A 14,286-nucleotide genomic window follows, 5' to 3' on the forward strand; every position below is an offset into this window, starting at 1 on the left:
TTTAAGCCATTCCTGGGAGCAGCAAGCAGGCTTCCTGTGGGTTCCCCTCTCCCAGGTCTCCTTCCTTCAGCACTCTCGGTCAGCCCCGGTACCCGTCCTGTGCCCCTCTGAAACTCGTGTCTGACCTGGGCCAGCCCTCTCCCCAGGCACAGAGCCTGGCCATCAGGTGCCTGTGGTTTCGGTCACAAGTCCCCAGGGAAGCCAAACTCCCCTCCCGAGGAACCAAAACAAACAGCAGAGTTCCTGCCACGTGCGGCCGGGGCTGACTAAGGCCGGACGCTTCCGCCTGCCGCGGGCAGCAGTGGCTGGGGCCGTGAGCCACCGCCATCGGGGTGCGCGGCACGGCACGGCCCATTTCCCCCTATTGTCAGCCTCCCCCTCGGCAAACACATCCCCCTGTGCACCTGGGCTGGGAGGAGACAGTGACGCCACAGCAAGCAGCCGCCAGGAGTGAGGGATGTGCCATCAGCAGCATCTGTTGGAGTCCGAGTCGCCACAGCATGGCTCTGGGGAATCCTTCAGGGCCCAGGTGCCCAGGCAGGTTGTTTGCAGGTTGTTTCCTTGAGGAGCAATGCTGACCATCCAGGGCTCACTGGCGCAGCCTGCTTGCCTGCAAGGGCACTGGAGAGCCCTGTGTTTCACAGCAGAAATCAGTGGCAATCTCCTGGCGGAGAGGCTTGGGTTTCCCTACGCGGAGAGGCTGGTGCTGAGGAAGCCCCTGCCAGACCCTGCCCATCCTCATTCCCACTCTCACTTGGAGGTACATGCAGCTCCAACCAGCCAGTCTCCAGCCCTGTGCCTTTCACCTTCTGTCCCCACTGTGGAGACGCAACCTGCAGAAGATTGAGCTGGTTTATCTCAGTGTTAGCTATGAACCGAGTCCTCCGCACTCACTTGTAGGGGAGCTTAGGAGAGTCTAAGAGCCAGATCACAGGGCCAGGGAAAGCAATCAAACAGAACACCGAGGGTGAAACATGAGCGCTCTGGGATGAAGGATGGGTGCGAGGAGCCCAGTGCCTTATGTCTTCGTGCTGCTTTGACCCTGGGAGTCCCATCACAGTGCAGGATGTAGGTAGCTGCTGGGAGGACTGCTGCCCGCTGGCCAGAAGCAGCAGCAGCCTGAGGGGGTGGCTGTGCCAGGCGCTGGAGCACAGGGTGTTTGGCACTTCTCCCAGCGGAAGCTTCCAGCCCTGACCAGACTGACTTCAGTGTCCTAAATAGCAGCAGCACAAAAATAATGCCCTGAGGATTTCAGGGGTGTTCTCCAAGGGCTTCGCGGGTGACGCAGGAGGTCCTGGCTACAGTCGGCTTAACAGTGACACAGGGACAAGTTTTTGTTGGGCTCTTTCCATCTGAGATGCTGAAGGTGGGATTTTGCATGGGAGAAGATGCCCATGAGAGGATTTTGATACTCAAATGGGGCTGGTTTATGGAAAGGGAGACTTAGAGGGACCTCGCCTGCAGGGAGCAGGGTGAGGTGTCGTGGGGGAGAGTGGCTGCCTGTGCTGGGCTCTTTCAGTGCTCATGGGTGGCCTGGGCCCCTACTCCTGCCCCTCACCCAGAAGGTGTAAGAGGCATGGAGGTGAGCCTGTTCTCCAGCAGGGCTGTGCCATGGCATGTGGCATGACAGAGCACTGGAATAGGCTGCCCAGAGGTTGTGGAGTCTCCTTCTCTGGAGATCTTCAAAACCCGCCTGGATGCGGTCCTGTACAACCTGCTCTTGGCAAACCTGCTGTAGCAGGGGATTTGGACTAGATGATCTCCAGAGGTCCCTTCCAACCCCTACTGTTCTGTGATTCTGTGCTTGCAGCCGAGTGCCTGGGCTGGCTGTCACTGCTGGACTGCCAGGGCTCACCCACAAGGGGGATTCACCACTATTCCCCACCCACCTCCTTCCCCAGCGCTGTGAGCAGGGCAGGGAGGTGGCACAGGCAGGTGGTGGCATATTCGAGGCGATGTTTTCAGCCCATGGCCGCCACATGGGGCTCACCGCAGGGGAGGCATCTGCCCTTTAAGGAAATGTCTCTATTTGCCTTATGTCCCTGGGCAGTCCCTTGAGCCCCCTCTGTCTCTTGTTCCCAAAGTGCGTAGCTGTCTCCCCAGAGCCTGGTGGGAGGCGGTTCAAGGGACACGCCAGTACATTTATAGCATCGACCTCCAGCCTTGTCCTGCAGCTGGGGAAGAGTAGGCTTGGCCCCCGGGAAGGAGCGCAGCAGGGGGGAAAGCGAGTGGCCACGGCCCCAGCCAGCTGGACATTTCTCTGGTTTGCAGGAGGATGTTGCTGGTCACAGGTTACCAGCGTCCAAACATTGTTTCTCTGCTCCTGTCTCTGCCCAGTGCTGCCTAGAAAGGGGATGCTCATCCCAGGAATGTAAACTCTGCCCAAGGCCTCTGAGGAAATAGCTTCAGACCAGGAACAGGTTTGCACTCAGCAATTAAGGGCTGGTCTCCCCAGCCACACAGCTCCTAGGGGAGAGCCCTTTGCTCCAGCGCCAGAGGCTGGCCTTGTGTCTGAGAGGTGGCCCCGAGGGACCTTCCTGCAAGGACAGGCGTGAGGCCCTGTGTGGTCACGGTCTTTGCAATAACAGGATTCTGTCTGTCCAGTGAGTTGGCAGCAGCTGCTGCTCAGGCAGCTTCTGGTCTGGGCTCTCGGGTGGGAGGAAACGCTCCCTTTGCCCCCCATCTCAAAACCATCCTGGGGAGGGGGGGGGCGAGGTGTGGCAGAGGGAGAGACAGGCATGCTCCAGCCATCGCAGTGGGGACGTTATCTGCTCCTTGCTCCCCAGCCAGGGGTGAGAGTGTGAACAGGCACTGAACACTGCGGCGGCAGCCCCCGGCAGCCCCTGGCAGACGCCGTGCTATGCCGCTGAGTGATGAACTGCAGCGCACCCACCCCCCCCCCAGCAGGGCCGGGATTTCTGCACGCTTATCTCTGCAGCATCTCCTGCTAATTTGCCAGGCCCCGCTCCAGCAGCTTTCTCACACACCCAGCGGTACCAATGCCTGGAAGCTCCAGCCAGAGCCCAACTCCTGCTGATGCCTGAGCCGCTGTCACCTGCATGGCCTGGTGGGGCTGGGGACAGGCGGCTGGCATGTCCCCCATCCCCTGGGGACAGATCCCACAGGGTTGGGCACAAGCCGCTGGTGTCCTCATGGAACAGGGATGGACCTCACACAGACGTGGGCAGGAAAGTCCTGGCGCAGCCTCCCTGCACTCCCAGGACAACAGAAACGTGAATCCTGGCAGGGACACAGAGACCGTTATTTCCCTGGGAACTGCGGCCTACGGGGGATTGTGTTGCCCACTGGCATCTCTTCCTTTCCCATCTCCCATAGCTCCAGCTTCCCTGGCCGCTGGGGCTTAAAAATAGAACAGAAAAGGCCACAGAGCCTCTTTGGGTTTATTCTTGGCAGCAGGGTTTGGCCCCAGACCTGCTCCAGGGAACCGCTATGCCCCCTTGGGAGGGACCCCCATGGCAGACAGGACAGGGGTGCTGTCCCTGGGACTGAGGGGGCTGTAAATCGCCTGCCAGGGCTCTGACGGCAGGGGCTGGTGGTGCAGGCACAGGGCAGCTTGGTGGGAACAGGGTGGGTGGACGGGCATGAGGTGCCTGTGTGGGGATGGGGTGTGTGGGTGGGGATGGGGTGGGTGGACAGGAATGGCGTGCATGGATGGGAACGGGGCAACAGTGGGGGAACGGGGTGCATGGACAGGAAGGGGGCTGTTGGGTGGGCACAGGGTGGCCAGACGGGCATGGGGCAGCACACACCCACCCTAGGAGAGAGGTGACAAGGCCCGGGGGAGCCCAGCGAGCCGAGAAGCCCCGTACAGCCCCGGTGCTTCCCGCCCCACGGGGATGCTCCGGGCACGGGCCGGCCCTTAGAAGCCCCGGGGCAGCCCGACGGGGAAACAGCCTGTGCCGGGGGCTGGAGGCGGGTTGGGGGCTCCGCCGCGCCCGGGGGCACCGGCCGTCCCCGCGGCCTTCGGGGCTGGGCACCTGCTCCCGCCCCGCGGCGGGGCCGGGGCGGGCGGGGGCGGGGCGGGGCGGTGGCGATGAAATACGGCGGCGGAACGGGGCGCGCTCCCATGGCCCGGCGGCAGCGGAGGCGGCACGGCGGGGCCGGTGGCCTGGCGGCGGCAGCGGCAGGGCGGCATGCCGGGGGCGGCGGGGCGGTAGCGGCGGCGCTGAGTCGGTGCTGGGGCGGCGGGAGCGGCGATGCGGCTGCTCGGCGCCTTCCTGCGGCTGCTGGTGGCCGGGGCGCTGGGGGCGCCGCCCGCCCCGGTGAGAGCCGGGGGGCGGGAGGCGGGTGGGAGCGGCGGCAGCCCGGCCGCGCCGGTACCGCTGCCCGGGATGGCGGTGGCCGCCGGGGCAGCTCCTCCCGGTGCTGGGTGGGAGGACGGCGGCGGGTTCCCCTGTGCCGCCCCCGCCAGCGCCCGCCTTTCCCTCCCTGCAGGCCCCGGAGGTGCGGGGGACCGCCAGCGCGGAGCCGCCCGGTGAGTTGGCAGCGGGCGGCCGCCGGTGCCCCGGCTGGGAGGGGACGGCAGCCCGGAGCGGGCTGTGCGCAGGGCCGAGGGGTGAGCTCGATATCCCCCGGGGCCGTTATCGCCCGGCGGTCGGCGGAGAGCTGTGCCGGGGCTCGGAGCAGCCTGTTCCCTCCGGGCGTTTCCGACATCGGGCACCGCCGCCGGCCGGGGCGGAGCGCACCGCTCCTCCGGTGCCGGGGTGCGGGGTCCCGGGCAGGAACACTCCGCTTCTTTGGCTCCCCGCTGCTCTCCCCGCTGGGAAGCCCGAGGGGAGGGTTGTCCGCCGCCCTGCGGGGCTGGGCTTGTGCGCCCGCCGAGGCAGGCAAGGGAGGCGGGGGAGCCCCGCCGCGGCGGGGTGCGGGGAGGCAGCGGGGTGACTGGGAAGGAGGAGACGGAGCTGGCGGGCAGGTAGAGAAGGAGCCCATCGGGGTGGATGTGGTGGCTGTGTGAGCCCACACCCCCCCACCAGTGCGGTGATGAGCTTACTGGGCGCGTAAGGGGGTCCTCTGCATCCCTGTGCCCCCGTGGTGGATGCGGGACCCCACCGCGGCTGCTGCACCTGCCCCGGCAGTGGGTCGGCTGGGTTCAGCCTCTCCGGGGCGCCTCGTTATAGACCCCCACCACGGTTTCTTGCAGTCCTGACCTTTCGGGAGATCTGGAATCGTAGTTTCTGCCGGCCTCTGGAGCAGCTGGTGGATGTTATTACCGAGTTCCCCGATGAGGTGGAGTACATTTTCAGACCCTCCTGCGTCTCCCTGCAACGCTGTGGAGGCTGCTGTGGGGACGAGGGTCTCCGCTGCGTCCCTGTGGAGACGAGCACGGTCACCATGCAGGTAAGCACTGCTGCTGCGGGGCTGCGGCTGCACCGGGGAGGTGGTGGGCTCCTTGCCAAGCGCCAAGAGGGTGAACTTGCAGCTTCGCATCTTCCAGACATCATAGCAGCATGGATAACAGGGGAGGGGGCTTACTTACCACTGCTCAAATGCATGCCAAACAAGGAGCATCCATCTGCCTGCTCTTTGGGCTTGTCCCTGAGGCCAAGTGACACCCGTGGTGGTACTGGCCTCGGTGCCTGCTTCCCTATCCCCTCCTCTCTGCGTGGTCCATCTTGCTGACTGCCTTTCCAGTCCTTCCCTGTCCTGCAGTGGGGCTGGGGGTGTCTCAGTTGCCTGTGACCCTGCCTGCTGGGGCAAAGCAGGCACTGTCCCCTAATTGTGGGGAGAATCGAGGCTCTCATGTGTCAGGAGATGCCTGTGGTGGTGCTGACAGTGAATGTGTGCTGGGGGCACGGTGAGTGTGAAGGGCTGTGCCAGCTGCATTTCCAGTCCCTGCTGCGGGAGCTGTGCCAAACGGGGTGGGAGATCCCGGGCTGCAAACAAGCTGCCGGTCGGCTCTTCCCAGTGCTCCAGGCAGCCGTTGTCCTCGCGCTGCACTGCTGGAGATCAGCCCGCTGCTGCTCCAGGGAGCAGGGAAAAGCTCTGCTTTGCCCCGGGTGATGGACTAGAGTGCCTGCAATAAATCACTGGTCATTTTGGTCCCTTGGGGGTTGACATGATGTTGGAAGGCAGGGTGGGAGTCTCCAAAAAATCTTGACTGAGGTGGAGCAAGAGCCTGACGTGAATGGGAACAAGTCCCCAAGCACAGGTCTCCCTCCAGGGGAGGAATCCCATTGCTGTGTGAGGGGTGGCAATGCCAGGCACTTCTGCGGGTGCTAGTGTGGATCACACCAATGACAAACATATCCTGTGAGGCCCCTGGATGTCCAACTTGAACTTCAGGCTGGGCCGTGGACTGACACATGACAGGGCAAATCCTGCACCCCTGGGCTGGGGTGGTACCATGGTACTGACTTCCCAGCAATGGGAATGGTCTGGAAAACATCACTAGGGGGATATTTCCATCAGGGAAGGGAGATGTGCAAAGTGGTCAAATATGTGAAAGCTCTTCACAAAGGCAGAGGCAGAAAAATCTCCTCTAAGGCTGGGAAACCCCAAGACCGTGGGACTTAAATTACAGCCCTGAAGACATGGGGTGGCAGTGGCAAAGCCTCCCAGGCTGCCAGGCGTCCAGGCCTGGCCAGCGCTGCCTGCGTGCGGAGGTGGAAGAGCTCCAGAGGAACAGGTTAGACACGCGTCTGCCTGAGAGGCTGAGGTGGTGAGGCAGTGCAGTGGGAGCCCTTCCAGCCCCCTCCTGCTGCCGGCTGGGAAGTAACCTTTGCTCCTCTTTCAGCTCCTGAAGATAAAGCCAAATGGGGAGGCACCCTATGTGGAGATGGTGTTCACCGAGCACAAGAAGTGCGAGTGCAGGTAGGGACCCCTGGTCTCGTTTTGCACCCCTGTGCCCCTCCAGCAAGAGCAGCCCTGCCAGCTCACCCTTTGTGTGGGATGAGGATTCCCTGGGGGCACCCTGGCCGTGCTGGGACACCCCCACTCTTTCTGCACTGGGGTTTGTGGGTGCTTATGGCCCTTGCTGAGCTGCAGGCTGCACCATGCCTCTGCAGTCTGCTCCCTGCAGCCAAGGGGGTGTGTAGTGTTGTGCAGCCAGGTCAGGCACCATGCACTGTCTGCAGGGCTGGAGCTGCTGCGGCACCCCAGCTGTTATAGCAGGGATGTCTGTGCCCCCCCATCCCTGTGGCTGCCTTGGCATGCCTGGTGTGTGCTCCTCTGGCCAGAGGAGCTGCCTGTGGGTAATGGAGCAAGGCTGGTGGCTCTGAGGCGGGTGTTTGGTATGGGGCAGCGAGCCCAAGGTGGTGGCTCAGCAGGGAGCTCCATGGCTTGACATACCTGAGCATGACCAGTGGCCCAAAGAGAAAGCTGAAGGGCTGGGCCTTGGGCCACCATTTAAGGGAGGCTGCCCTATCCAGGGCTGGGGGAGCAGGAGTTTGCATCCCAGCAGACAAAGGAAAGCATGCACTTGAACAGGCATCGCTGGCATGTGCAGCGCCAGTCTGCCACAGACTCCTGGCACAAAGTCAACTCCTTGGGGCACTCACTGCATCACAGAAATGGTGAGAGCTTGGGCAGGATGGGGCCTCTGCCTGGGGGCTGTGGTGCTGTGGGAGCGGGGAACAGCTCTGGTGCTGCCCGCAGTGCATCCCCGCTGCAGAGCCTCTTCGCTGCGTGGGGGGTCCTGGTGTTTGCTCTCCATCATGACCCCAGGGTGATTTAGTATTGCAAAAACTGTGGACTGAGTGTCCTTCTGGGCAGCTGTTAGACGTGATCCTTGCCTGGAAGAAGAGCCTGAGGATCCCCGGGTTGGTATTCCCCTGCAGTTGTAAGAGCGGCTGTGCTGGAGCAGATCCAAGGCCTGTCCAGCTCCGCACCGTCTCTGGACCGTCTGTCGGTGGATGCAGAAGGGGGAGTGGGAAGAAGCATGTGTTACTTCCCCACCTCCACTTCCAGCTATTTTCCATGTAGGGAATTTCCTGAGCCTGTTGCGGTTTTCCTACCTAGGGTAACTCCCAGGGGATCTTCTATGAGCGCTTGTGCAGGCTGCCTTTGAATCTGTGTAAACTTCTTGCTTCTGCAGCACCTTTCAGCTTTTCCCTAAGCTGCCTTCCACACCTTTACATCACTCCCCTTTGAAATTTAGTGTAGGCGTGGTGGATGTCCTGACCTTGGCCCCTGTAAGTGATATGTTAAGCCAAGTGTGTCATGGCTGTTGCCTGAGAACAGAAGTGAGATTTTGTAGCAAATCCTAAGTCCTATTTGGGACGTTGCATCTTGTTTAACCAGCTGAGCTATGAAAACTGTCAGTGAGAGCAGCTCGAACTGAACATGTGCTTCCTGGCCTCATGGGCAAAATCATCCCAGGGGGGTCACCAAAGCTGACCATCCCCTGCCCTTTTGCTGTCTCTGCCTACTGCAATCAGCTCCTGGCTCTGAGGAGTTAATAACGTGGAGAGAAGTCATACTGGGTCTGTTTTAAGCATGAGTGATAACAGGTAGATTGTGCTGTGCACTGGGGTATTTCAATAAATCACCACGAGCAGCTCAGCAGACAGCATTGCCCAAGAAACCTCTTCACTCTGTCCTTTTCCTGCCCGCAGGCCCCGGCAGGACCTGATGAGGTTGGGAAGGTAAGTGATGTCAGGGGCAGTGTTACCGGCTGGAGTTGTGGGTCTCATCTCCCACACGTCAGCGCCTCTTGTGGCACTTTCCTTTTGAAGGAGGAGGTCCAAGGGCCGAGGTAAGAGAAGACAAGACAAGAAGAGACGTAAAGACTGTGAACTGTAAGTGCCAGGGGCAGGTATGGGTGGTGTTTTCTGGGTTCATTTCTTTGTGATGAGCTGCTTAGTTCAGCCTTTAGGTCTTTACTGACACTGTGAGCAGTGAGGGGTTTGTGCAGAGCAGACGCAGGAGAAAGCAGGACAGAGGGAACAGTTGGTGGCTGTGAGGAAACGGGCCTTTTATTGAAGGCTCAATAGGTGCTCAGTAGTCTCCAGGCTCAGCTGCTCAAAGCTGGCCAGTCCCACCCAGGGTGGAGACGGGTAGACTGGCTGACTTGGTGGTGTGTAGCTCTGTTGCCGTCACAGACCACACTGGGTTGACTGGGTGATGTGTAGCTCTATTGCCATCACAGACCACACTGGGTTTCCTGGGTCCATGAATTTCCAGTTTCAGCCTCATCTTGCTGCCAGCTGTGTCCTTCCTGCCGTCCTTGGCTGGTCATTGTTTGGGTTACTCTACCCTTTCCCTCCTTATATTCAGCTGACTCTCTCCAACCGCTGGCTGTAACAGTGCAGGCTGGACTCTTACTGCAGACACTTTTGGGGTACAGTGCCTGCAGCTGGCACCTTCCTGTTGCGTTTCCCTGTTTTCTCTGAAGCCTGCTACTCGGGGCTAAGCCAGCACCTGCAGGCCCATCACCCTCGCTCTTCCCCATTAAGAGGCTGTCTGTGGTCCCTACCCCTGTGGCTTGGTGCCAGAGGGGCCAGGCACGGGGGATGGGGGGGGGGGGGGCTGGGGCAGAGTGGGTCATCCTGGAGGTCCTGGTGTCCCCCCAGTCCCGGTGGTGCTCACCCCTTGCTGTGCTCTCTTTGCAGATGTGGCACACCACGCAGGTAGCCTCCGCTCTGCCCCTGGCCTCGCTCCTGCTGCCTGGGTTTGAGCCAGCTGCATTTCCCCCTGGCATGGGTGACCGGCGGAGCCATGCCCCTCCAAGGAGCGGTGGGGACCAGGATTCTGTCAGGGAAGAGCTGACTGGATTCTTGCTTGGCCCTGGAGGGATCGCAGCCTGGAACCAAGGACTCCCTTGCCCCTCTGTACTGTCAGCAGCAGGACAAAAGGACCCATGACCAGGCCTGGGGCTGAAGATGAGGAGCTCAAGCAGTGTGTTGGTGTTTGAGGGCATCCTGGGGGCAACGAGGAGTGGAGCTGGTGGACGTGCTGCTGGAGCTGGCTGGGGACAGCATGATGTGGGGGGGGTGGGGGGAGATGGCTCGGAGGGCTGCAGCCGCAAAACTGCTCTGTCCTGCCAGCACCCTGCAGCTGGGGAGGAAGGAAACCAGGAGCAGGCAAGGCTGCAGGGCTGTGTCCCTCACAGCCTTGGCACAGAGCAGCCCAAGAGGGTGCCAGGGAGCTTGCCTGGGAAGCCCGCTGTTGGGGTAGGGGAGGGAATCAGGGTCACGAGGGCTCCTCATGTACTCACAGCCACATCCCAGCCTTGTCCTGCTCAATAAAACCTGGTGGTCTGATGCAGGAGCTGGCAGTGTGAGCACTCCTGTTTGCTTTCCAGCAGCTGCAGGCAGGGCTCGTCCCCATGGGTACCCACTCAGGCTGGAGGAGGGCAGTCCTGTGGTGGCCCAGAGCTTGTCCAACTCCTGCAGCACCCACGGGGCTGCCCTTGGTGTGGTGCTGGAGATGGACAACCAGTAGTTCAGGACCAAGCCGTTCTCCAGGCTGGGGGCTACTGATGTTCTGGAGCTCAAGTGGGTACCGGGAGACCTTTGGGGGAACTACCATACCATGGTGTGGGGCTGGTACCTCACCCTATTCACCATCCCCATCCTGTTCTCACCCTAGTCCAAATGTCTAGCTCACTGTCCTGTGGCTTTCCTTCTCCCTGGCTGGGCTGATGCAAGGTTAGGACAGCAGGGGGGCAGGTTGCCTGTGGGTCTTCCCACCCAAGAAACAGCCCACCAAAGCCTCATTCACCCAGCATGGGGGCAGGCTGGCCTGGGGGCCCTGTCTCCTACTGGGAACATCCTGGGACTGTGTAGGGGTCTGGAGGCCCTCATCGAGGTGGCTGTGGGTGCTGTTGTTTCCTGCCAGGGCTGTGCCCTGGGCCAGGGGTCAGCCCCAGCCTTTTTTTCTGCATGTCTGAAGCAGTGCCCCTGCGGCTCTTCCTCTCCCCTTTCCTGCCCCTGCTGCGGGGGAGGGGGGTGGGGCTGGCTGCCAAATGCATCCCATGCTGCTCCACCATACCCTGGAGGAGTGCACATAGCTGGAAACCCTAAAGGAGAGCTGGGCACCAGCATACTCGTGGACCACCCCTGGCACAGGGTTAAAACAAAATTAAGGGTTATTCTTGAAAACTTCAAGCAAAAGGCTGGAGGGCAACATGTGCAAAGGCTTCATTACCATGGAATGAGGTGACCTGCGGTTTATCCTGCACTGAGGAATGAGAGTGGAGCCTAATGTAGCAGGTGCTGGGGTCCAAGGCATGGCAGCACCTGACATGGCAGCCTGCAGCCAGGGCAGGCTCCCTCAGAGCTGTAATGCTGGGGCTGCCTGGGGCTGGCACAAGGACACGGGGACAGGGCAGGTCCTGTAGGAGAAGTAGCCTGGCAGGGAAAGCCAGTGGTGGGTGTTGTGATGATGTGAATCTCCACGCTGCCACCTTGCAGCATGGCATGGACTGGGTGAGTTGCACCTGTGCAGCTGGGCATATCCTCCAGGAACTTGCTGGATCCCTTTTGGACCCCGTTTCCACTTCAGGCATCCACAGAGCCCTGGGTCACAGCCTACGTGGTCTCTGCCTCAACAACAGTCCATGAAGCTCCTCCTTGTCTGCCTCGTGGATGAGGGTAGTTCGCTGCTCCCCTTCACACGCCTCTCAGGGTCTGTGTGGGCCCTGTGGCACCCTAGCTCTGGTGGCCTGTGCTGGTCCATGCAGGCTCTCCCCATCCCCGCCTGCTGTTTCAGACTGGCTGGTTGTGCTTTGAGGCTAAGAACTATGTGCAGCACTCGAGGGATGTACGTGATGGTTTCTGTATTGTTTTTAACAGTAAGCGTTTCACTGTGGTAGTGTTAAACCTTTAAAAAGGAAGTTACATAAACCCAAGGATGTTAATGAATAAAAATAAATTTGTCAAGAGTGGTGATTAGGGTTAAAAAACAAATCCAAACAAACGCCTGCCCAGCAGCTTTCGGTAACAGTTCCTGGTGTCTGGGATCACCTCTTTGGCTGCTGCTCGGCACTGAGAGTTTTCAGGTGGCTCTGCCCAGAGCCAGCAGGGCAGGCACCTGCCTTGCGTGTCCACTGTCTCGCTTTTCCCACTGCATTGCCCAAGCTCACTGTGTGCGGCCTCATCCCCTGCTCCTCCTGTGGCATGGGGTGTTGGGGTAGATGGCAGGGATGTGAGTGCCGGGGAGGGATGTGGCTGTCCCACTGTGGCAGTGATGAGAGGATGAGCTGGGGCAGGGCAGGAGCAGGGGAAGGCACCAGCAGCACTGGAGGTGTAGGAGCTGCATGACCAGGTGTCTGGGCTCCCTCCGGCTCCGGAGGGTGTTTCATTGAGGCTTCACCAGCAAGGGGAACCCGATGAGCCCTAGCAGCTCCCTGGTGCTCCTGGGGGGCCTGCGGGCATCGTGCACCCAGGGGAGGACCAGCTCCTTTCCCTGCCCCTGCATGTCCCTGTCAGAGGGGAGAGTCCTGTAAACCCTGGGACCTCCCGCATCCCAGGGTCGCAGGGACTTCCAGCAGGATATCGCACCCAATGGTGACATGAGGTCAGGGTGGGAGCCTGCTGCCCCAAGAGGGAGAGTGGGGCTCCAGGCCTTGGAGTTTGCAGCCACCACCCATGCTCCCTCCTAAGGGAGCGAGCCATGGTCTGCCCGTCCCCTCCTGTGTTGCTCCCAGTTTTTGGGAGGCTTACACCAGTATCTCCTGTCAGCCCTCCCTGGCTGCAGCAGACGTGTTCCCTGACTGAGCACCCTGACAAGGTCAGCTGCATCTACAGACCTCCCATGTCCCCCAAGCACCGCAGAGCGGGGCTGTAGGAGGGGACTGGTTCCCTTGTAAAGGGACTGGGACAGACCCCAGCCCCAAAGCCAGCAGGGAGCAGAACAACCCTATGCGGGTCCTCCATGGACAGGTAGCAGACATGCCCCAGTGCTCCCAAATCCCCCGTCCTTCCCCTGCCTGCGTACCCCCTGCAGACGGGCAGCTGTCTCATGGGAGCAGCATGCCACTGGGTTATCAGTGTCCCTGGGCTCCTTGTGTCTCCCAGCCTTACAGAGCAAAGGTTTGTTTAATAAGGCTTTAGGAGCCAGAGCTGCAACAAGATGGTTTAGAAGGAAGCTTATAGGAGAGACAAAACATAAGCTAGGCTCCAGGCTGCACTAGGAACAAATCATCATGTATTTTTGGGGAAGTGCCTGGAAAGGCAATGTGGAGATCAGCCCAGAGCATCAGAGCTGATGAAGCCCTGATGTTAAAGCTTCCCTGGTAACCTCCAGCCTCTCCAATCCTGGGATGCCAGTGAAGGGCTGCCTCCCAGCAGCTTCTCCCTACACATGCCAGCACAGGTCTCCCACGTGCCTCTGCAAATAAAGAGGCACTGAGGTCCTAACCTCTTGTTTGTGACTTACAAGATTTGGCATCTGCACAAAGTTGGGCTTTTAAGGGTTTTTTAAGCTTCTGCCAGCTCTCATGCATCCGTTTTAGGCTGTGAGAAAAAGGGCAGCTCTCACTTTCCTCCTTGTCAGTGCTGGTCTTGCTTTGGAAGTTCGCACTTCCCAACATGGGCCACAAGCTCTTCAGCAGGAAGATCTAAAAATAGTCCCACAAATTTAGCATCCTCCAGACAGCACTGAAAAGGGAAACTGGAAGTGCACAGGTAAGTGCCCCTGTGCCTCAGGGATGGTAAATGTCTTCTGCCCTTGCAAGGCTTACAGGCCAGTCTTTGGGGCACTTCTCCTTGCTGATGCCTGTCGCTCACTCTCTTCTGCGCTGCTCCTTGTCCTGCTGCCTTGCTGGTGCTGCAATGTGACTGCTCAGGGCTGAGAGATCCCAGCATTGTCCAAACTTGGCTCTGCTGAGCTCTGCAAAGCTCCGCTGTGGACTTTCAAAAGGAGATGAAACCACCATCTTCCAGCTCCTCCCGTCCCATCCAGAGGGGACTCAGCGTTGACTGCATGAAGCAATAAAACACTTTAACCACAGGCCTGATGTGACTTTGGGTAACAGCTGGTTTATCTCTGTGAGGGATAAAGGTGGTGTTTGGCAATGAACTCACCTGAATTTTGTTCCCCTCCTAGTGACTCCTCTTCACACATCTCTCTCTCTCACCATCACTCCAAAGCCCTCTACAGATACCTTATGCTGGGTTTTGTAGTTTGCTCTCTGTCCTCTCCAGGCCCACATAGATCTGATGAAGTGAGGCAGGTGAGTCGTGCCAGCAGGTCCCTGCTCTCATCCTGGGCCCCGTTTCACTTCTTGCCTGCTTGGACTTTTGTCTCAAAGGAGAAGACCCCAGGCTCTGGTGGGAATTAAAAGACCCTAGAGCCTAGGGGGGTATGAAAAGGCTGGGCAGAAAA

The 14,286-nt window shown here is 60.0% G+C and overlaps 1 protein-coding gene across 1 annotated transcript; it reads left to right on the forward strand.

Moving 5' to 3' along the window:
* The first annotated feature begins 4,217 nt into the window (after positions 1–4,217).
* Positions 4,218–9,591, forward strand: PGF (placental growth factor). Its single transcript, XM_086463020.1, has 7 exons — positions 4,218–4,283; positions 4,456–4,495; positions 5,162–5,358; positions 6,755–6,831; positions 8,574–8,603; positions 8,694–8,756; positions 9,570–9,591. The coding sequence occupies exons 1-7, from the start codon at positions 4,218–4,220 to the stop codon at positions 9,589–9,591; spliced, it is 495 nt and encodes a 164-aa protein (XP_086319146.1).
* The last annotated feature ends 4,695 nt before the right edge of the window (positions 9,592–14,286 follow it).

This window comes from Leptosomus discolor, chromosome 3, assembly GCF_034619465.1.
Source record: "Leptosomus discolor isolate bLepDis1 chromosome 3, bLepDis1.hap2, whole genome shotgun sequence".
Taxonomy (NCBI): domain Eukaryota; kingdom Metazoa; phylum Chordata; class Aves; order Leptosomiformes; family Leptosomidae; genus Leptosomus; species Leptosomus discolor.

Coding starts and splice junctions, on each gene's coding strand:
- PGF (XM_086463020.1), top strand. CDS start 4,218: ATGCGGCTGCTCGGCGCCTTCCTGCGGCTGCTGGTGGCCGGGGCGCTG. Junction 5,359..6,754: donor CGAGCACGGTCACCATGCAG/GTAAGCACTGCT, acceptor CTCCTCTTTCAG/CTCCTGAAGATAAAGCCAAA. Junction 6,832..8,573: donor CACAAGAAGTGCGAGTGCAG/GTAGGGACCCCT, acceptor TCCTGCCCGCAG/GCCCCGGCAGGACCTGATGA.